The 15,000-nt window shown below is 41.4% G+C and overlaps 1 protein-coding gene across 1 annotated transcript in view; it reads right to left on the bottom strand.

The window, feature by feature from the left end:
• The window catches only part of tmem88b (transmembrane protein 88 b), a 28,599-nt gene that overhangs the window by 5,417 nt on the left and 8,182 nt on the right, over positions 1–15,000 (bottom strand). The window contains exon 2 of the mRNA XM_063187095.1: positions 2,428–2,895. Within this exon, the coding sequence (XP_063043165.1) occupies positions 2,428–2,886 (459 nt within the window). The 5' untranslated portion in view covers positions 2,887–2,895. The remainder of the gene's footprint in view (positions 1–2,427; positions 2,896–15,000) is intronic.

Below are 15,000 nucleotides of genomic sequence, written 5' to 3' on the forward strand. Positions count from 1 at the left end.
CAATCAAGTAGTTACGTAAAACCTCAGTCTGCTACATCTGCTGTACATGGGGAGGATTGTGCGGTAACAGAGATATACTCGCTTCCACACAATATTTAATTTGCCATTAAGCAATTAATTAATCGACCATTGCTCCCGACAGCTGAAACATCATGTACTTAAGTAAATGGGAACAAGTATTGATACACTTCACCTAAATCATTGATCCACCTCACTTAAATCAAGATGTATTTCATTTTTAGTGTAGTTCATTTATGGAGCATCATGGCAACAAATATTGATCGTCTTACTTAAATCTTCATGTAGTTTTTCAGGGCAGTAGCCTAACTCTTCATTAATGGTGTGTGTTCCAATATGCGACCTTGCGTCCTCCACTTGTGCTTGAGGCCTCGTATCAGGAAATAATACGTTGTGATGACATCACTGAAAACAGCATTATATTTCAATATCTAGCAAAAGCTCAATTGTTAAGTCATTTTCTCATTTGCAAACTGGATGGTGAATGAAAAATAGTCCCCCAAAAATTGTTTTGGCTAGGCTGAAAGTGGGGAAACTTTATTGTTTTCTCCACAGAGGAGGGGCCAGGAGGCGGGGCGAGGCCACAAGCACAAGTGGAGGACGCAAGGTTGCATATTGGAATGCACACATGGAGTATAGCAACAAAATGGAGTTGGAGTTGGTGTGAAACTGAACTGGCACAGGATCAAGATCGCCATTTGATTTTGCTTTATTGGCACACACGTACTGTAGACATCACATCTTCAATCAAAGAAAAAATATATATATTATACTGTGACTAAGGTATGATTACCCTCCGCTCCTAGCATAACATAACTAGACTGCCTGTGCAGTCGCCTTCGACTGCTTAAGGTATATCCCCGAAACGCGACGCTTCCAGTCCCCAATCATTCCTACCACTCCCGTCCACCTTTTCATGAACGTTTATGATAAATACAAAATATAAAATAAATATATTTAATATCTATACATAGATCAATGACGTGCATAGGCTTAAAACCAAATGACTATTGTGAAAATGAAGGAAAAAATGGGGCAAATGGTAACACTGTTTTAATGGTTCACTATTACAGTGGATATACCACATTAGGTACAGTGTAATAACCAGTGTAACAATATTTAATACCACGTCATACCAGTGTGACACCATGTACCAATTTTGTACTTATATCATGTAGGCTATTTGTGTGTAAGTGGTATTACATGGTATTGCATATTTGTACACTGGTATTACACTAGTATTACATGCTATTACATATTGTTACATTGGTTATAACACTGTACCTGGTATTGCCTATTTTTACACTGGTATTACACTAGTATTACATGGTATTAAATATTGTTACACTGGTTATTACACTGTAGGCCTACCTGATATGGTAGATTCACTGAAATGGTGAACCATTAAATTAAGGAGTTACCGGGCAAATCAATCCACCCAGTCAGAAGTTATGGGCCAAATAAAAATTCCACCATTTTGAAAGTGTTGACCTCCAAACTTGAATCAGTTCATGAACCTACCCTGCAGCATTCACACACCAAATCTGGGACAAATCCATCCACCCGGTCAGAAGTAATGGGCCAAACAAAAATTCGGCCATCTTGAATTCGGCCATCTTGAAATTGTTAACCTCCAAACTCTAATCAGTTCATGAACCCACCCTAGAGCATTCACGCACCAAATCTGGGACAAATCCATCCACCCGGTCAGAAGTAATGGGCCAAACAAAAATTCGGCCATCTTGAATTCGGCCATCTTGAAATTGTTAACCTCCAAACTCTAATCAGTTCATGAACCCACCCTAGAGCATTCACACACCAAATCTGGGACAAATCCATCCACCCGGTCAGAAGTAATGGGCCAAACAAAAATTCGTCCATCTTGAATTCGGCCATCTTGAAATTGTTGACCTCCAAACTCGAATCAGTTCATGAACCTGCCCTAGAGCATTCACACACCAAATCTGGGACAAATCCAAACATCCGTTCAAAAGTTATCGCGTTAACACGAAAGACCTTACGCGGCGGACGCGGCGGAGGTGCACGCAAAACCATTACATCCCCGACGCTCCGCGTTTCGGGGATATAATTAGATGCAGAGGCGGACTTTCCATTAGGCAAACCTAGGCAATTGCCTAGGGCCCCCAACCCAATCTCCCCTCCATAGGAGCCCCAACTGTCAAGCCAGTCGGTAAACACACAAAAAATGGGATGGATCTTAATTTGTCACTTATGTCAAGTCATCAAAGATATATATGACACAAAACACTAAAATAGCACCAAAACACAGAAATGTTATATCTATATAATGACTTTTTAGGGGCTCCATGTTTTATATTTTGCCCAGGGCCCCAAATGGCTAGATCCGCCTCTGATCACATGAGTGACCCAGAATGCTTTGCTCCTTACCGTTGAGTGACAGAGGAACCCGAAGGTCACCATAGCGATGGCAGGCGTGAGGATGATTCCGAACACCACTCCGGCCAGACAGGCGTTGATGGCAGCGATCACCAGGTTCTGAGCCGTCACCAGAACCGAACACGCCCAGCAGTCCAGCGACCCACGCAGCTCCAGCGGAGAATCAGAGCCACCACCCCCTCCTCCTCCACCACCACCAGCTCCGGCTTCGCCCAGGGAGTAAGGGGGCGGCACCACCACAGCCGACCCACTGACCGGTGTCCCTGCTCGGGCTGTGGAGGCCAGGGAGTGGGCCTGCTGGAGCTGAAGGTGGTGGGGGTGATGGAGGTGTTGATGGGGGCTGTGGTGGTGCTGCTGGTGGTGGGAGATGGGGGTGTGAGGGGGCAGCTCTTCAGAGAGGTCCAGGGTCTGGTGGTGCGCCCCTTTCTCCAGCGTGCCGGTCAGGCTCATCTCTGCAGACTAGAGGGAGGGAGGAGGAAGGAGAAAGCAAAATGGGGGAAGAGGGATGAATACAAAAAAATGAATAATACAATAATACAAGCAATAAATGTAAACATACAGAACATACAACGTTCGTACATAAATACATAACATACAATGTTCGTACATAAACACATAACATACATCGTTCATACATAAACACATAACATACAACGTTCGTACATAAACACATAACATACAACAAACCAAAAGTCAAGAGACACCGCACACTGCTTACTTTTCTTAACTTTATTTCTTGGAGCGAACAACGCGTTTCGCCCAATGCGTCATCAGGTTCGCTCTATGCCAAACCCCCATTACCCAGGTGTACAAATAAAGTGCCAAATGATCACATGATTCTTTGCTACCAATCTTGTGCATAGTCTCAAAACCCATCCCCACAGGTGCGTAAAGTAGGTAAAACATGATCAGTCCATGCAGGCCATCACAACAATATTTTTCACATTGATGTCCCCATGCAAAGGCTATATACAAAGGTAACACAATTCCATCAGTTACATTCAGATAGGTCAATAAATACCACAGAAAATAGTCATAATGTTGCATATTCATCAATATTACACAAATCCAGTAAAATTAACTCAGATAGGCCTAGAAAAATAAATCCCACAGAGTTAAGGCATAGCATCATGTCTTCAAGTCATCTATATTAGAAATGTAAGTCAAATATCATCAGTAACATTTCACTTCATAATACAATTCATCAGCTTGTACAAAATCTAAATACACATTCAATTCACAAAAAAACACTCAACTCCTGCTTCTCATTTAATCCATGAGGTTCAACAGTATTCAATTTGTGTATCCAGTGTGCTTCTCTTTTTAACAGTTGTTTTATCAGATCTCCACCTCTTGGATTTGGCATCACCCTCTCAATACCCACAAACCTTAAAGTTGTAGCAGAGCCATGGTTTCGGTCCTTGTAGTGTCTGGCTATTGCATACTCCATATTGCCATTTCTAATGGAGGCTTTATGTTCGGCGATTCTTAATTTTAAGTTCCTCTTTGTTTGACCGATATACATAAGGCCACAAGGGCATTTTAGCATGTAAACTACATGGGTAGAGACACAATTGATAAATTGCTTAATGTTGTACTTCTCGCCTGTGTGAGGGTGGGTGAAGGTTTTAGTGTCCACTGTGTTGGAGCAGTGAGCACACTTTCCACACCTATAGTTACCAAAAAGAGGTTTGGACAGCCAGCTGGTTGTACTGGGAGTAGGTACTTCTTGGTACATGGAACTGACCACAAGGTCTTTGATGTTTTTTTCCCCGTTTAAAGCAGAATCTGGGTTTGTCAGGTAGGTGATTCAGACTCGGGTCGCATTTCAGGAGTTTCCAATGTTTATTTATAATTCTTTTCACCTGTTTGGAGCCAGTGGAATACTCAGAGACAAAAGTGACGACACTATCAGACGTCTTGGGAGCCGGATTCAATAATTCACTCCTATTTCTGTGGGAGGCCCTCCCCCTCGCCTGGTCAATCACAGTTTCATCATACCCTCTTTCTCTGAAACGTTTTGCCATGTCATTAGCTTTCACCTCAAAATCCTCATCATTACTGCAGATTCTCTTTAGTCTTACAAACTGACCATATGGGATATTTTTTACAATATGGTCAGGGTGGAAACTGGACGCATGAAGGATCGTATTTCTGTCAGTCTCCTTCCTGTAGATTGAGGTTTCAAGCATGTTGTTATGGAGAGTAATTTCAAGATCAAGAAAATGAATTTTGGTAGAGCTGTACTCCATGGTAAATTTTAAATTAGGATGTGTGTCATTGATGTATTTATTAAAAAGGCTTAAGTCATGTTCAGAGCCCGTAAAAACCAATAGAATATCGTCAATAAAACGTTTAAATATTAAGAGGTTATCTTTAAAGGGATTATTGTTAAATATATGCTTCTCCTCCCATAGCCCCATAAATAAATTTGCATAGTTGGGTGCAAATGGGGAACCCATACTTGTGCCTTGAACCTGTAAGAAATATTTGTTATTAAAGAGGAAATAATTTGATTTCAGAATAAACCTGGTCATGTTTAATAGAAGTTCAGTAGGCAGGCCATCATCCTGTGATTCAAGGTAGTGGGCCATGGCTTCCAGACCACCTTCATGGGGGATGTTTGTGTACAAACTCTCCACATCAAATGTAACCAGATAAACATTATCAGGGATGGTGATGTTAGACAATAACTTAAGCACATCCCTGGTATCAGAAATGTAGCTAGGGAGTGTTTTAACAATATCGTTGATGACAACATCCACAAATTGACTCAGAGGTTCAGTTAGGGAATTTTTACTGGCAACAATTGGTCTACCAGGAGGGTTCTGCAACCTTTTGTGAACCTTAGGCAGTAAGTAAAACACAGGTGTGACAGGATGAAGAACTCTCAAAAATTCATATTGGTTCTTGGACAACCACTTATTTTCAATGGCATTATCAAGTAACATGTCTCTTTCTTTTATGAATTCATCCAAAGGGTTTCTTGACAAATGCTGATAAAAATAATCATTATTCAGTTGTCGCAGAGCTTCAGCAGCATAGTCTTTAGCATTTTGAACTATAATAGCTCCACCCTTATCTGCAGATTTCACAACTATATCAGTATTGTCCTTTAATTCATCCAGTGCCTTTCTTTCCACTTTAGTAAGATTCCATTTCGTGTTGTGTTTGCCTGATTTCTTGGTTAATGCATTAATATCTCTTTCCACAAGTTTACCAAAAGTGACCAAAGTAGGATTCTGGCTACCTAGCGGCATGAATGTAGACTTTTTCTTTAATTTATTCAAGGAATCTAAAACCACATTCCTAGTACCAACAACAGTAGCAGGTTTATCATGAAAAAAATGTTTCAAATGCAATTGTCTTAAAAACTTAAACTGGTCAACCTGGATGTTGAAGGCATTCAATTTATTTGTAGGAACAAAGGAGAGTCCCCGACTCAACACTCTTGTTTGTGTAGTCGTAAGAGGATAATCTGAAATGTTTATCACCGTATGTTCCGATGTAGACTGCGGGTCACTCGATTTGGATCTCGGCTTCCGTTGCCCCCTCCGCGTCTTTTTCCTCGTTGGCCTCTCCCTCTCCCTCCTAAAAAATGATCATCAGTGGAGGAAGCACTTGTGTGGCCTTGGTCTGAAGTTTCGGACTCGCTTGTGAGTAGCAGGTCTCGATTGGGTCTGCGCTCTGGTGGTCTCCCATAACGCCGCGGGTGCGCAGCAGGTTTCGGAACTCTGGGTTTGTCTTTGCGCTTCCAGTTGTACACCGAGCCTGTTCTATAATCCTCTGCGTCCCTTTCGAATTTTCTTATTTTGTAGGCCTTGAGGTCTTCTTCGAATGTCTTCAGTTCAGTTTGTATTTCCATTTCCAGTCCGAAACTTCAGACCAAGGCCACACAAGTGCTTCCTCCACTGATGATCATTTTTTAGGAGGGAGAGGGAGAGGGAGAGGGAGAGGCCAACGAGGAAAAAGACGCGGAGGGGGCAACGGAAGCCGAGATCCAAATCGAGTGACCCGCAGTCTACATCGGAACATACGGTGATAAACATTTCAGATTATCCTCTTACGACTACACAAACAAGAGTGTTGAGTCGGGGACTCTCCTTTGTTCCTACAAATAAATTGAATGCCTTCAACATCCAGGTTGACCAGTTTAAGTTTTTAAGACAATTGCATTTGAAACATTTTTTTCATGATAAACCTGCTACTGTTGTTGGTACTAGGAATGTGGTTTTAGATTCCTTGAATAAATTAAAGAAAAAGTCTACATTCATGCCGCTAGGTAGCCAGAATCCTACTTTGGTCACTTTTGGTAAACTTGTGGAAAGAGATATTAATGCATTAACCAAGAAATCAGGCAAACACAACACGAAATGGAATCTTACTAAAGTGGAAAGAAAGGCACTGGATGAATTAAAGGACAATACTGATATAGTTGTGAAATCTGCAGATAAGGGTGGAGCTATTATAGTTCAAAATGCTAAAGACTATGCTGCTGAAGCTCTGCGACAACTGAATAATGATTATTTTTATCAGCATTTGTCAAGAAACCCTTTGGATGAATTCATAAAAGAAAGAGACATGTTACTTGATAATGCCATTGAAAATAAGTGGTTGTCCAAGAACCAATATGAATTTTTGAGAGTTCTTCATCCTGTCACACCTGTGTTTTACTTACTGCCTAAGGTTCACAAAAGGTTGCAGAACCCTCCTGGTAGACCAATTGTTGCCAGTAAAAATTCCCTAACTGAACCTCTGAGTCAATTTGTGGATGTTGTCATCAACGATATTGTTAAAACACTCCCTAGCTACATTTCTGATACCAGGGATGTGCTTAAGTTATTGTCTAACATCACCATCCCTGATAATGTTTATCTGGTTACATTTGATGTGGAGAGTTTGTACACAAACATCCCCCATGAAGGTGGTCTGGAAGCCATGGCCCACTACCTTGAATCACAGGATGATGGCCTGCCTACTGAACTTCTATTAAACATGACCAGGTTTATTCTGAAATCAAATTATTTCCTCTTTAATAACAAATATTTCTTACAGGTTCAAGGCACAAGTATGGGTTCCCCATTTGCACCCAACTATGCAAATTTATTTATGGGGCTATGGGAGGAGAAGCATATATTTAACAATAATCCCTTTAAAGATAACCTCTTAATATTTAAACGTTTTATTGACGATATTCTATTGGTTTTTACGGGCTCTGAACATGACTTAAGCCTTTTTAATAAATACATCAATGACACACATCCTAATTTAAAATTTACCATGGAGTACAGCTCTACCAAAATTCATTTTCTTGATCTTGAAATTACTCTCCATAACAACATGCTTGAAACCTCAATCTACAGGAAGGAGACTGACAGAAATACGATCCTTCATGCGTCCAGTTTCCACCCTGACCATATTGTAAAAAATATCCCATATGGTCAGTTTGTAAGACTAAAGAGAATCTGCAGTAATGATGAGGATTTTGAGGTGAAAGCTAATGACATGGCAAAACGTTTCAGAGAAAGAGGGTATGATGAAACTGTGATTGACCAGGCGAGGGGGAGGGCCTCCCACAGAAATAGGAGTGAATTATTGAATCCGGCTCCCAAGACGTCTGATAGTGTCGTCACTTTTGTCTCTGAGTATTCCACTGGCTCCAAACAGGTGAAAAGAATTATAAATAAACATTGGAAACTCCTGAAATGCGACCCGAGTCTGAATCACCTACCTGACAAACCCAGATTCTGCTTTAAACGGGGAAAAAACATCAAAGACCTTGTGGTCAGTTCCATGTACCAAGAAGTACCTACTCCCAGTACAACCAGCTGGCTGTCCAAACCTCTTTTTGGTAACTATAGGTGTGGAAAGTGTGCTCACTGCTCCAACACAGTGGACACTAAAACCTTCACCCACCCTCACACAGGCGAGAAGTACAACATTAAGCAATTTATCAATTGTGTCTCTACCCATGTAGTTTACATGCTAAAATGCCCTTGTGGCCTTATGTATATCGGTCAAACAAAGAGGAACTTAAAATTAAGAATCGCCGAACATAAAGCCTCCATTAGAAATGGCAATATGGAGTATGCAATAGCCAGACACTACAAGGACCGAAACCATGGCTCTGCTACAACTTTAAGGTTTGTGGGTATTGAGAGGGTGATGCCAAATCCAAGAGGTGGAGATCTGATAAAACAACTGTTAAAAAGAGAAGCACACTGGATACACAAATTGAATACTGTTGAACCTCATGGATTAAATGAGAAGCAGGAGTTGAGTGTTTTTTTGTGAATTGAATGTGTATTTAGATTTTGTACAAGCTGATGAATTGTATTATGAAGTGAAATGTTACTGATGATATTTGACTTACATTTCTAATATAGATGACTTGAAGACATGATGCTATGCCTTAACTCTGTGGGATTTATTTTTCTAGGCCTATCTGAGTTAATTTTACTGGATTTGTGTAATATTGATGAATATGCAACATTATGACTATTTTCTGTGGTATTTATTGACCTATCTGAATGTAACTGATGGAATTGTGTTACCTTTGTATATAGCCTTTGCATGGGGACATCAATGTGAAAAATATTGTTGTGATGGCCTGCATGGACTGATCATGTTTTACCTACTTTACGCACCTGTGGGGATGGGTTTTGAGACTATGCACAAGATTGGTAGCAAAGAATCATGTGATCATTTGGCACTTTATTTGTACACCTGGGTAATGGGGGTTTGGCATAGAGCGAACCTGATGACGCATTGGGCGAAACGCGTTGTTCGCTCCAAGAAATAAAGTTAAGAAAAGTAAGCAGTGTGCGGTGTCTCTTGACTTTTGGTTTATTGATTCACCTCCTCCTGCCTCACACCTGCACCTGCATTGAGGGGCTGTGCACAAGGACTCTCTTGTACATAACATACAACGTTCGTACATAAATACAAAAATACATACATACTGTACATGCATACATACTGTACTGTACATACATACATACATACATACATACATACATACATACATACATACATACATACACATATATTCACATACATACTGTACTTAAAATAGATATGGGACTACACACACGAGGTAATAAAAATAGTCAGCTGATTTACCAGTTAAAGAAAGAAAGGAAAGAAGTGGTCTGAGACTTTTTTATCTGCTTTCGAGAGGTCAGAAGTTCAACAAACATGAGAAGATGATTTATCCATGGCTGAGTGTTTTAATGGTGTGCTTGACTCTTACTTGGTATTTGGCATTCCCCTAGAGCAGGGGTGGGCAATTATTTTGGCTCAAGGGCCACATTGGGTTTAGAAAGTTGACCAAAGGGCCGGATGTCGTAGGCAACTTGCCCGTGCCAATAATAAGAATTGGTGTACGGCAGCATAATTACACCATTGTCAGTTATGCCATTCCTGCTAATTGTATCTAGATGTAGACTTTAGTAATCTTAGGTTTCCAAGACCCTTGTTTTAGGTAGTGCATTGAAGAATGAGTGACCATGCGAGTCTGCATTTTTTTTCTGGGAAAGGCTCTGAGGGCCGCATGAAATGGCCGAGCGGGCCGCATGTGGCCCCCGGGCCTGAGTTTGCCCACGACTGCCCTAGAGTAACCAATGGCAAAAAGCCCACAGGCCTTCCAAGGCCACTTCATAAGCACTCCCATGAGTCATTGAAGACCAGGGTAAACCACACACTGGTACCTCCAAGATATCAAACACACAGGTGGGATGGGGAAAACACATAAACCATCACGGACAACATAACAACATTATCACATGACACCTCTGTAGTGACGCAACACCTTCAGCGTTGCTTCAAGTCAGGCCAAGAGCAATGTAAATATCCTTTCTGATCTTCAGAAAAATTGGGATCCCCACCCACGTTGTCGGAAACCAGTCAACCAGTAGCAAATCTAGGCAGGTGGGTCAACCATGCCATTTGGGAAACGTTAATTGTTATGCTCTTGGTCAGACCACGTCTCAAAGAGATTTGAAAGATGATGATAATCAGGCTAACACCTCTGATGAAGGTCTTCAGAGGCAAGGTAGCCTAAACTTGTCACGGTACAAAAGTTTTTACCTTCCCTGGCCTTGAAAACCAAACAGTTCAGAAGTGGCTATTAGCTGGTCAAACGAACCTTTTAGTTTACTAGACTTGACATGTTTTCCACTAAGGCCTCTATGTGAAGAGAAGACCTAATTTCAAACCTGCAATCTCAGAGTAACTTTTTTGCTGAGTTGCACACAATTTTGCTCAGTTGCAAACAACTTGTTTTTAATCGTATTACCTTGAACTATAATGGGATTTCAAAAGAAGTACATGAAATAGACCATACAGTCAAATCCTGTAGTTTTGGTTACAAAATGTCAGCGCTCCTTGGTTAGCTGGGTAGCTGCCCAGTCACACAACTTCATTAGCATTTTGGAGGATGGGGCGGGAAGTTGAATACTTCTTTCTTTTAATGAAGTAAAATTGGGAATACAATGTTATAGCAATTTCGAATTGAGCGGTTTTCTAATTCATGTACAAGTTCCAGAATTCCAGAGCTGAGGCTTTATTTCTACTCTATTTATACTTAGATGCATGTGGGAGATATCAGGAGTCCTAGCACGATGCCTAACTAAACAACTTTTTATGGTAAAACTAGCATTGCCCCAGACCACACATGGCTAATGGTTTCTTATTTCAGGTCAGGCCAACAAACATCGTGGTATCAGTATGGAAATCAAAGGTCCACAGAAATTTGACCCACTCAACTCCACACTGCCCAGGGCAGATAGGTTGGCCATGTGGTAGTCAGAGTTTATAGGGAGGCCAAGGAAGCCATTTATTAACAGGAACACCCTCACTTAGGGTCACAAGAGCTACCCACAAACTGGTACCAATACGATTCTCAAAGGTCCAGACTTGAAAGACTCAATCCACCCAATCCAAACAAGTGTCATTTATAAGACTGCAGCAGAGGCACTTTAAGTTGTATCTTGTATGAATAGAAAGGAAATACAGTTTATTTACAGTTTACGCTCTCAAAAATAAAGGTACAGAACTCATCGCTGTGGTAGTACACTCAAGGGGAGTACCTTTGCGTTGCTTGGGTGCTACCTCAAAAAAGAGGTGACAGATGCACATTGGTCGACATTGCAAGAAACTAAACGCACCTCTTTTTTGAGGAGAGAGAGTAGTAGAAGTAGAAGTAGTAGTACTAGTACACAAAAAATTGCAGTGTTAATTCAACATTTAGGGAGTAGTCTGTGACGAAATGCTCTCAAATTTGCATGTTTATTTTCTTTTAGATAATGAGCAGTTAACATTAAATGACATTAAACATACTGTTAGAATAGAATTAAAACAAGAAGACATGTTAGCTTCAGGTTTAGCATTCAATGTTGTAGTCCTAGTATTTTGTAGAAGATGCTAAATCAACTCTCTAAGTGGTGAATTAAGACTGCACTGCACTGAATCAATATTCACAGCGCTTTATTATTATTATTATTATTAATAATAATATTTTATTTTTTTTAATTCATTAATTTATTAATTTATTAATTAATTTATTTATGTATTGTTATGTCAAGTAAATGATAGATGTCCGTAACACTGTTAATGCTCCCAGTTGTTTATTGGCGCGACGTTTTGAACCTTAGTCCTTCTACTGGTGCAAGTTTGCACTTGAAGAAGGACTAAGGTCCGAAACGTTGTGCCAAAAAACAACTGGAAGCATTAACAGTGTTGCGGACATCCGTCATTTACTTCAGCTATTTTATTTTGTCCAGCACCTGTGCCACTGATGTGCGCGCATTCTCTGCCTTGTTGTTATTGTTATCTCACCACCACTCAGGGCGGAGCGGACAGGGTGGGCAGAGCAGGCAGAGCGGGCAGAGCCTTGAGGGTGACTCTGAGTTCACGGAGAAGAAAGAAGCCTCCTATCAACAGGAAGCTATCGGGGCACACTTGACTAGCGGCCTTCACAAAAACAAGCCCTTCAAAACACAAGAGCATGGAGGAAGATTGCAGAGCGATTTATCTGCCATCTGATTGGGCCGCTGGGGGAATGTGCAACGCAATTGCCATGCCAACGTCATGGTTTGTGGCGGAGGAGGGAGAGACACAAAGAGAGAGAGAGACAGAGACAGAGATAGAGAGTTGGAAGAGAGTAGAGAGTTAAGAGTAGGGATGGGTGATCGCCATGTGAAGGACTGGTGATAGAGAAAGATGAAGGGTGGGAGGAATAGGGGGGGATTGGAAGACTTGGAAAAGAAGGGGAAAGTAGATAGCATAGAAGGGCGAGGAGATAGAGGGGGGGGGGATAGAGAAAGAGAGAGGGAGAGGGATAGGGAGGGGCAGAGAGAAAGAGGCAGATGATGAGGAAGAGGAAACGAGACATTCCAAAGCTTCTAGTCGTGAGGTCTTCGAGAGGCTCAGGCTTCTGATTGGTGCTTTGATCTGTGATGATGTGTCTGGGTTTATCAGCACACACACACATGCTCTGTAGAGGAGTGACTGAACTTTTGACCTTTGTGTGTGTGTGTGTGTGTGTGGGTGTGGGTGTGGGTGGGTGTTTGAATGTGGGTTTAGTTGTCAATTGTATTTTGGAAGAATTTTAATATTTTTTTCAATTCAAGAATGTCATTATGGTACTCCTCATGCCAATCACCAGCCTAATTTATCACACAATAAAGGCTTTCTATTCATCTACTCTGTTCTATTCTATTCTATTCTATTCTATTCTATTCTATTCTATTCTATTCTATTCTATTCTATTCTGTTCTGTTCTGTTCTGTTCTGTTCTATTCTATTCTGTTCTATTCTGCAGAAATTCATGGCAGAATCAGCATTGAGATGGGTAACACAGTGCAGGAGTTTTGTCAGAGGACGCGCTCAACTTCTTAAAAATGAATGTCTTTAGGTGCGCGATAAAAGGTATCAACTGAACCACGCACCAGGCACCACGCACTGATGAAGGCTTGATCGCCGAAACGCATTTGCTTTTGGACATGGTGGTAATATAAATAAATAATGAGACTTAGTTTTTGAGTGCGGATTTTTGTTCTTTCAGTTAACACAGTGCAGATACAGTACAGGAGCTCCCTTGCTGTGATTTATTTGATAAAAACCAGCACAACATTTCAACGTAACGCAAGGTCCCACCATAGCCATTGTTTCTGCGGATGTGTGCACACGTCTCTCTCCCTCAGTCCCACACTCCCTCTGTGCCCTCCTTCCAAAATCATCAGATGCAACTTGGTTGAATACAGCTCTCCAAAATAATCCTGTGATGTGTCTGTGATAATCCACTAACACGCCTTTGCATAGCAAGGCAGATCTGACTCTTATCATGCCCCATGACTCTTATCGTGTCCCTGCTGGGGCTGTTAAAAGCATTTGGCTTTTGGTGGTAGGCCCAGTGTTGTGTTTCAGATCAAACTCCCCCAAACTGTTGCAATTGAGAAGGGGTGAACTGGGGAAAAAAGACGCCGCCCCATGCATTTTTGGCATATACCAGCCCATCACACAGAACACCCCCCCCCCCCCCCCCTCCTTTTGTAATATGATGAAGTCCACTGTGAGGCCCTAACCGTGGCGCTAATGGTAGGGCACTTGTCTGCTAAGTGGCTGACCTGGGTTCGATTCCGGCCAGGGTAATTTGCCGACCCTTCCCTTTCTATCTTCCCATTCGCTTCTTGTCAACATCTGTTCTATCATCACTAACAGATGTACAGATGCACCAGTGGAATGGGTTGCCCAATCTGCGGGATAAAATACAAAAGTATTGGCAGTCCCCTGGGAAAATGCCCTATATGCCAGATTTCCAGTCCAGTCCGGCATTTGGGATTACATCAACCCACGTTCCAGTTAGTGGCACTATGACAGTTTTTGGTAGTCTTTGAAACCGTCCTTGGGAAGAACAGAAAGCGGAATCTCAGTAAATGCAATTTGCAACAATAACTTTTAAAGTTATTCAATAAGTAACTATGTAATTGTACAATACTTAAACAATGCTGGTTTTAGCTTCAGGCTATTTTTATTTATTCACATTATTCATTTTGAAAAATGTAGAGGTTCAATCCAGCTACCCAGAGGAGACAAGAACACAAAATATATTTTTAATAAATATTTTGTACATTTTTAAAATGGCTTCTTTATTGAGCTCCAGGCCACACACCTTTATTCAGAGGATTCTTTCTGAAAGAAGTATCCAACTACAGACTACAATGGAATTTTGATAATGCTGTTAGAATTGGGAAGCTGAATTTCACCAAGCAAACATGCATGCCAACATGCATATTAGGGGGAGTGTAGGGGTCTTCTTTTCCTTGCAGTCGTGTGGGAGGACATGAGCTGGAGACATTTTCTGAACTTCCATTTCTAAGAGGTCATAATGTTACATTGCACCACATAATGCCTGTAGAGTAGCAATGATGAAGCATCTTCCCTCTTAAATGTGTGTGTGTGTGTGTGTGTGTGTGTGTGTGCAGGCGCGGAGTGGCCGTCGGGAGATCGGGGATTTGTCCCGGTGGGCCGCGGCCGTGAAATGTAATAAAATGGCAGCCCTGC

The sequence above is a fragment of the Engraulis encrasicolus genome, chromosome 21 (genome assembly GCF_034702125.1).
Source record: "Engraulis encrasicolus isolate BLACKSEA-1 chromosome 21, IST_EnEncr_1.0, whole genome shotgun sequence".
NCBI classification, from domain to species: Eukaryota; Metazoa; Chordata; class Actinopteri; order Clupeiformes; family Engraulidae; genus Engraulis; species Engraulis encrasicolus.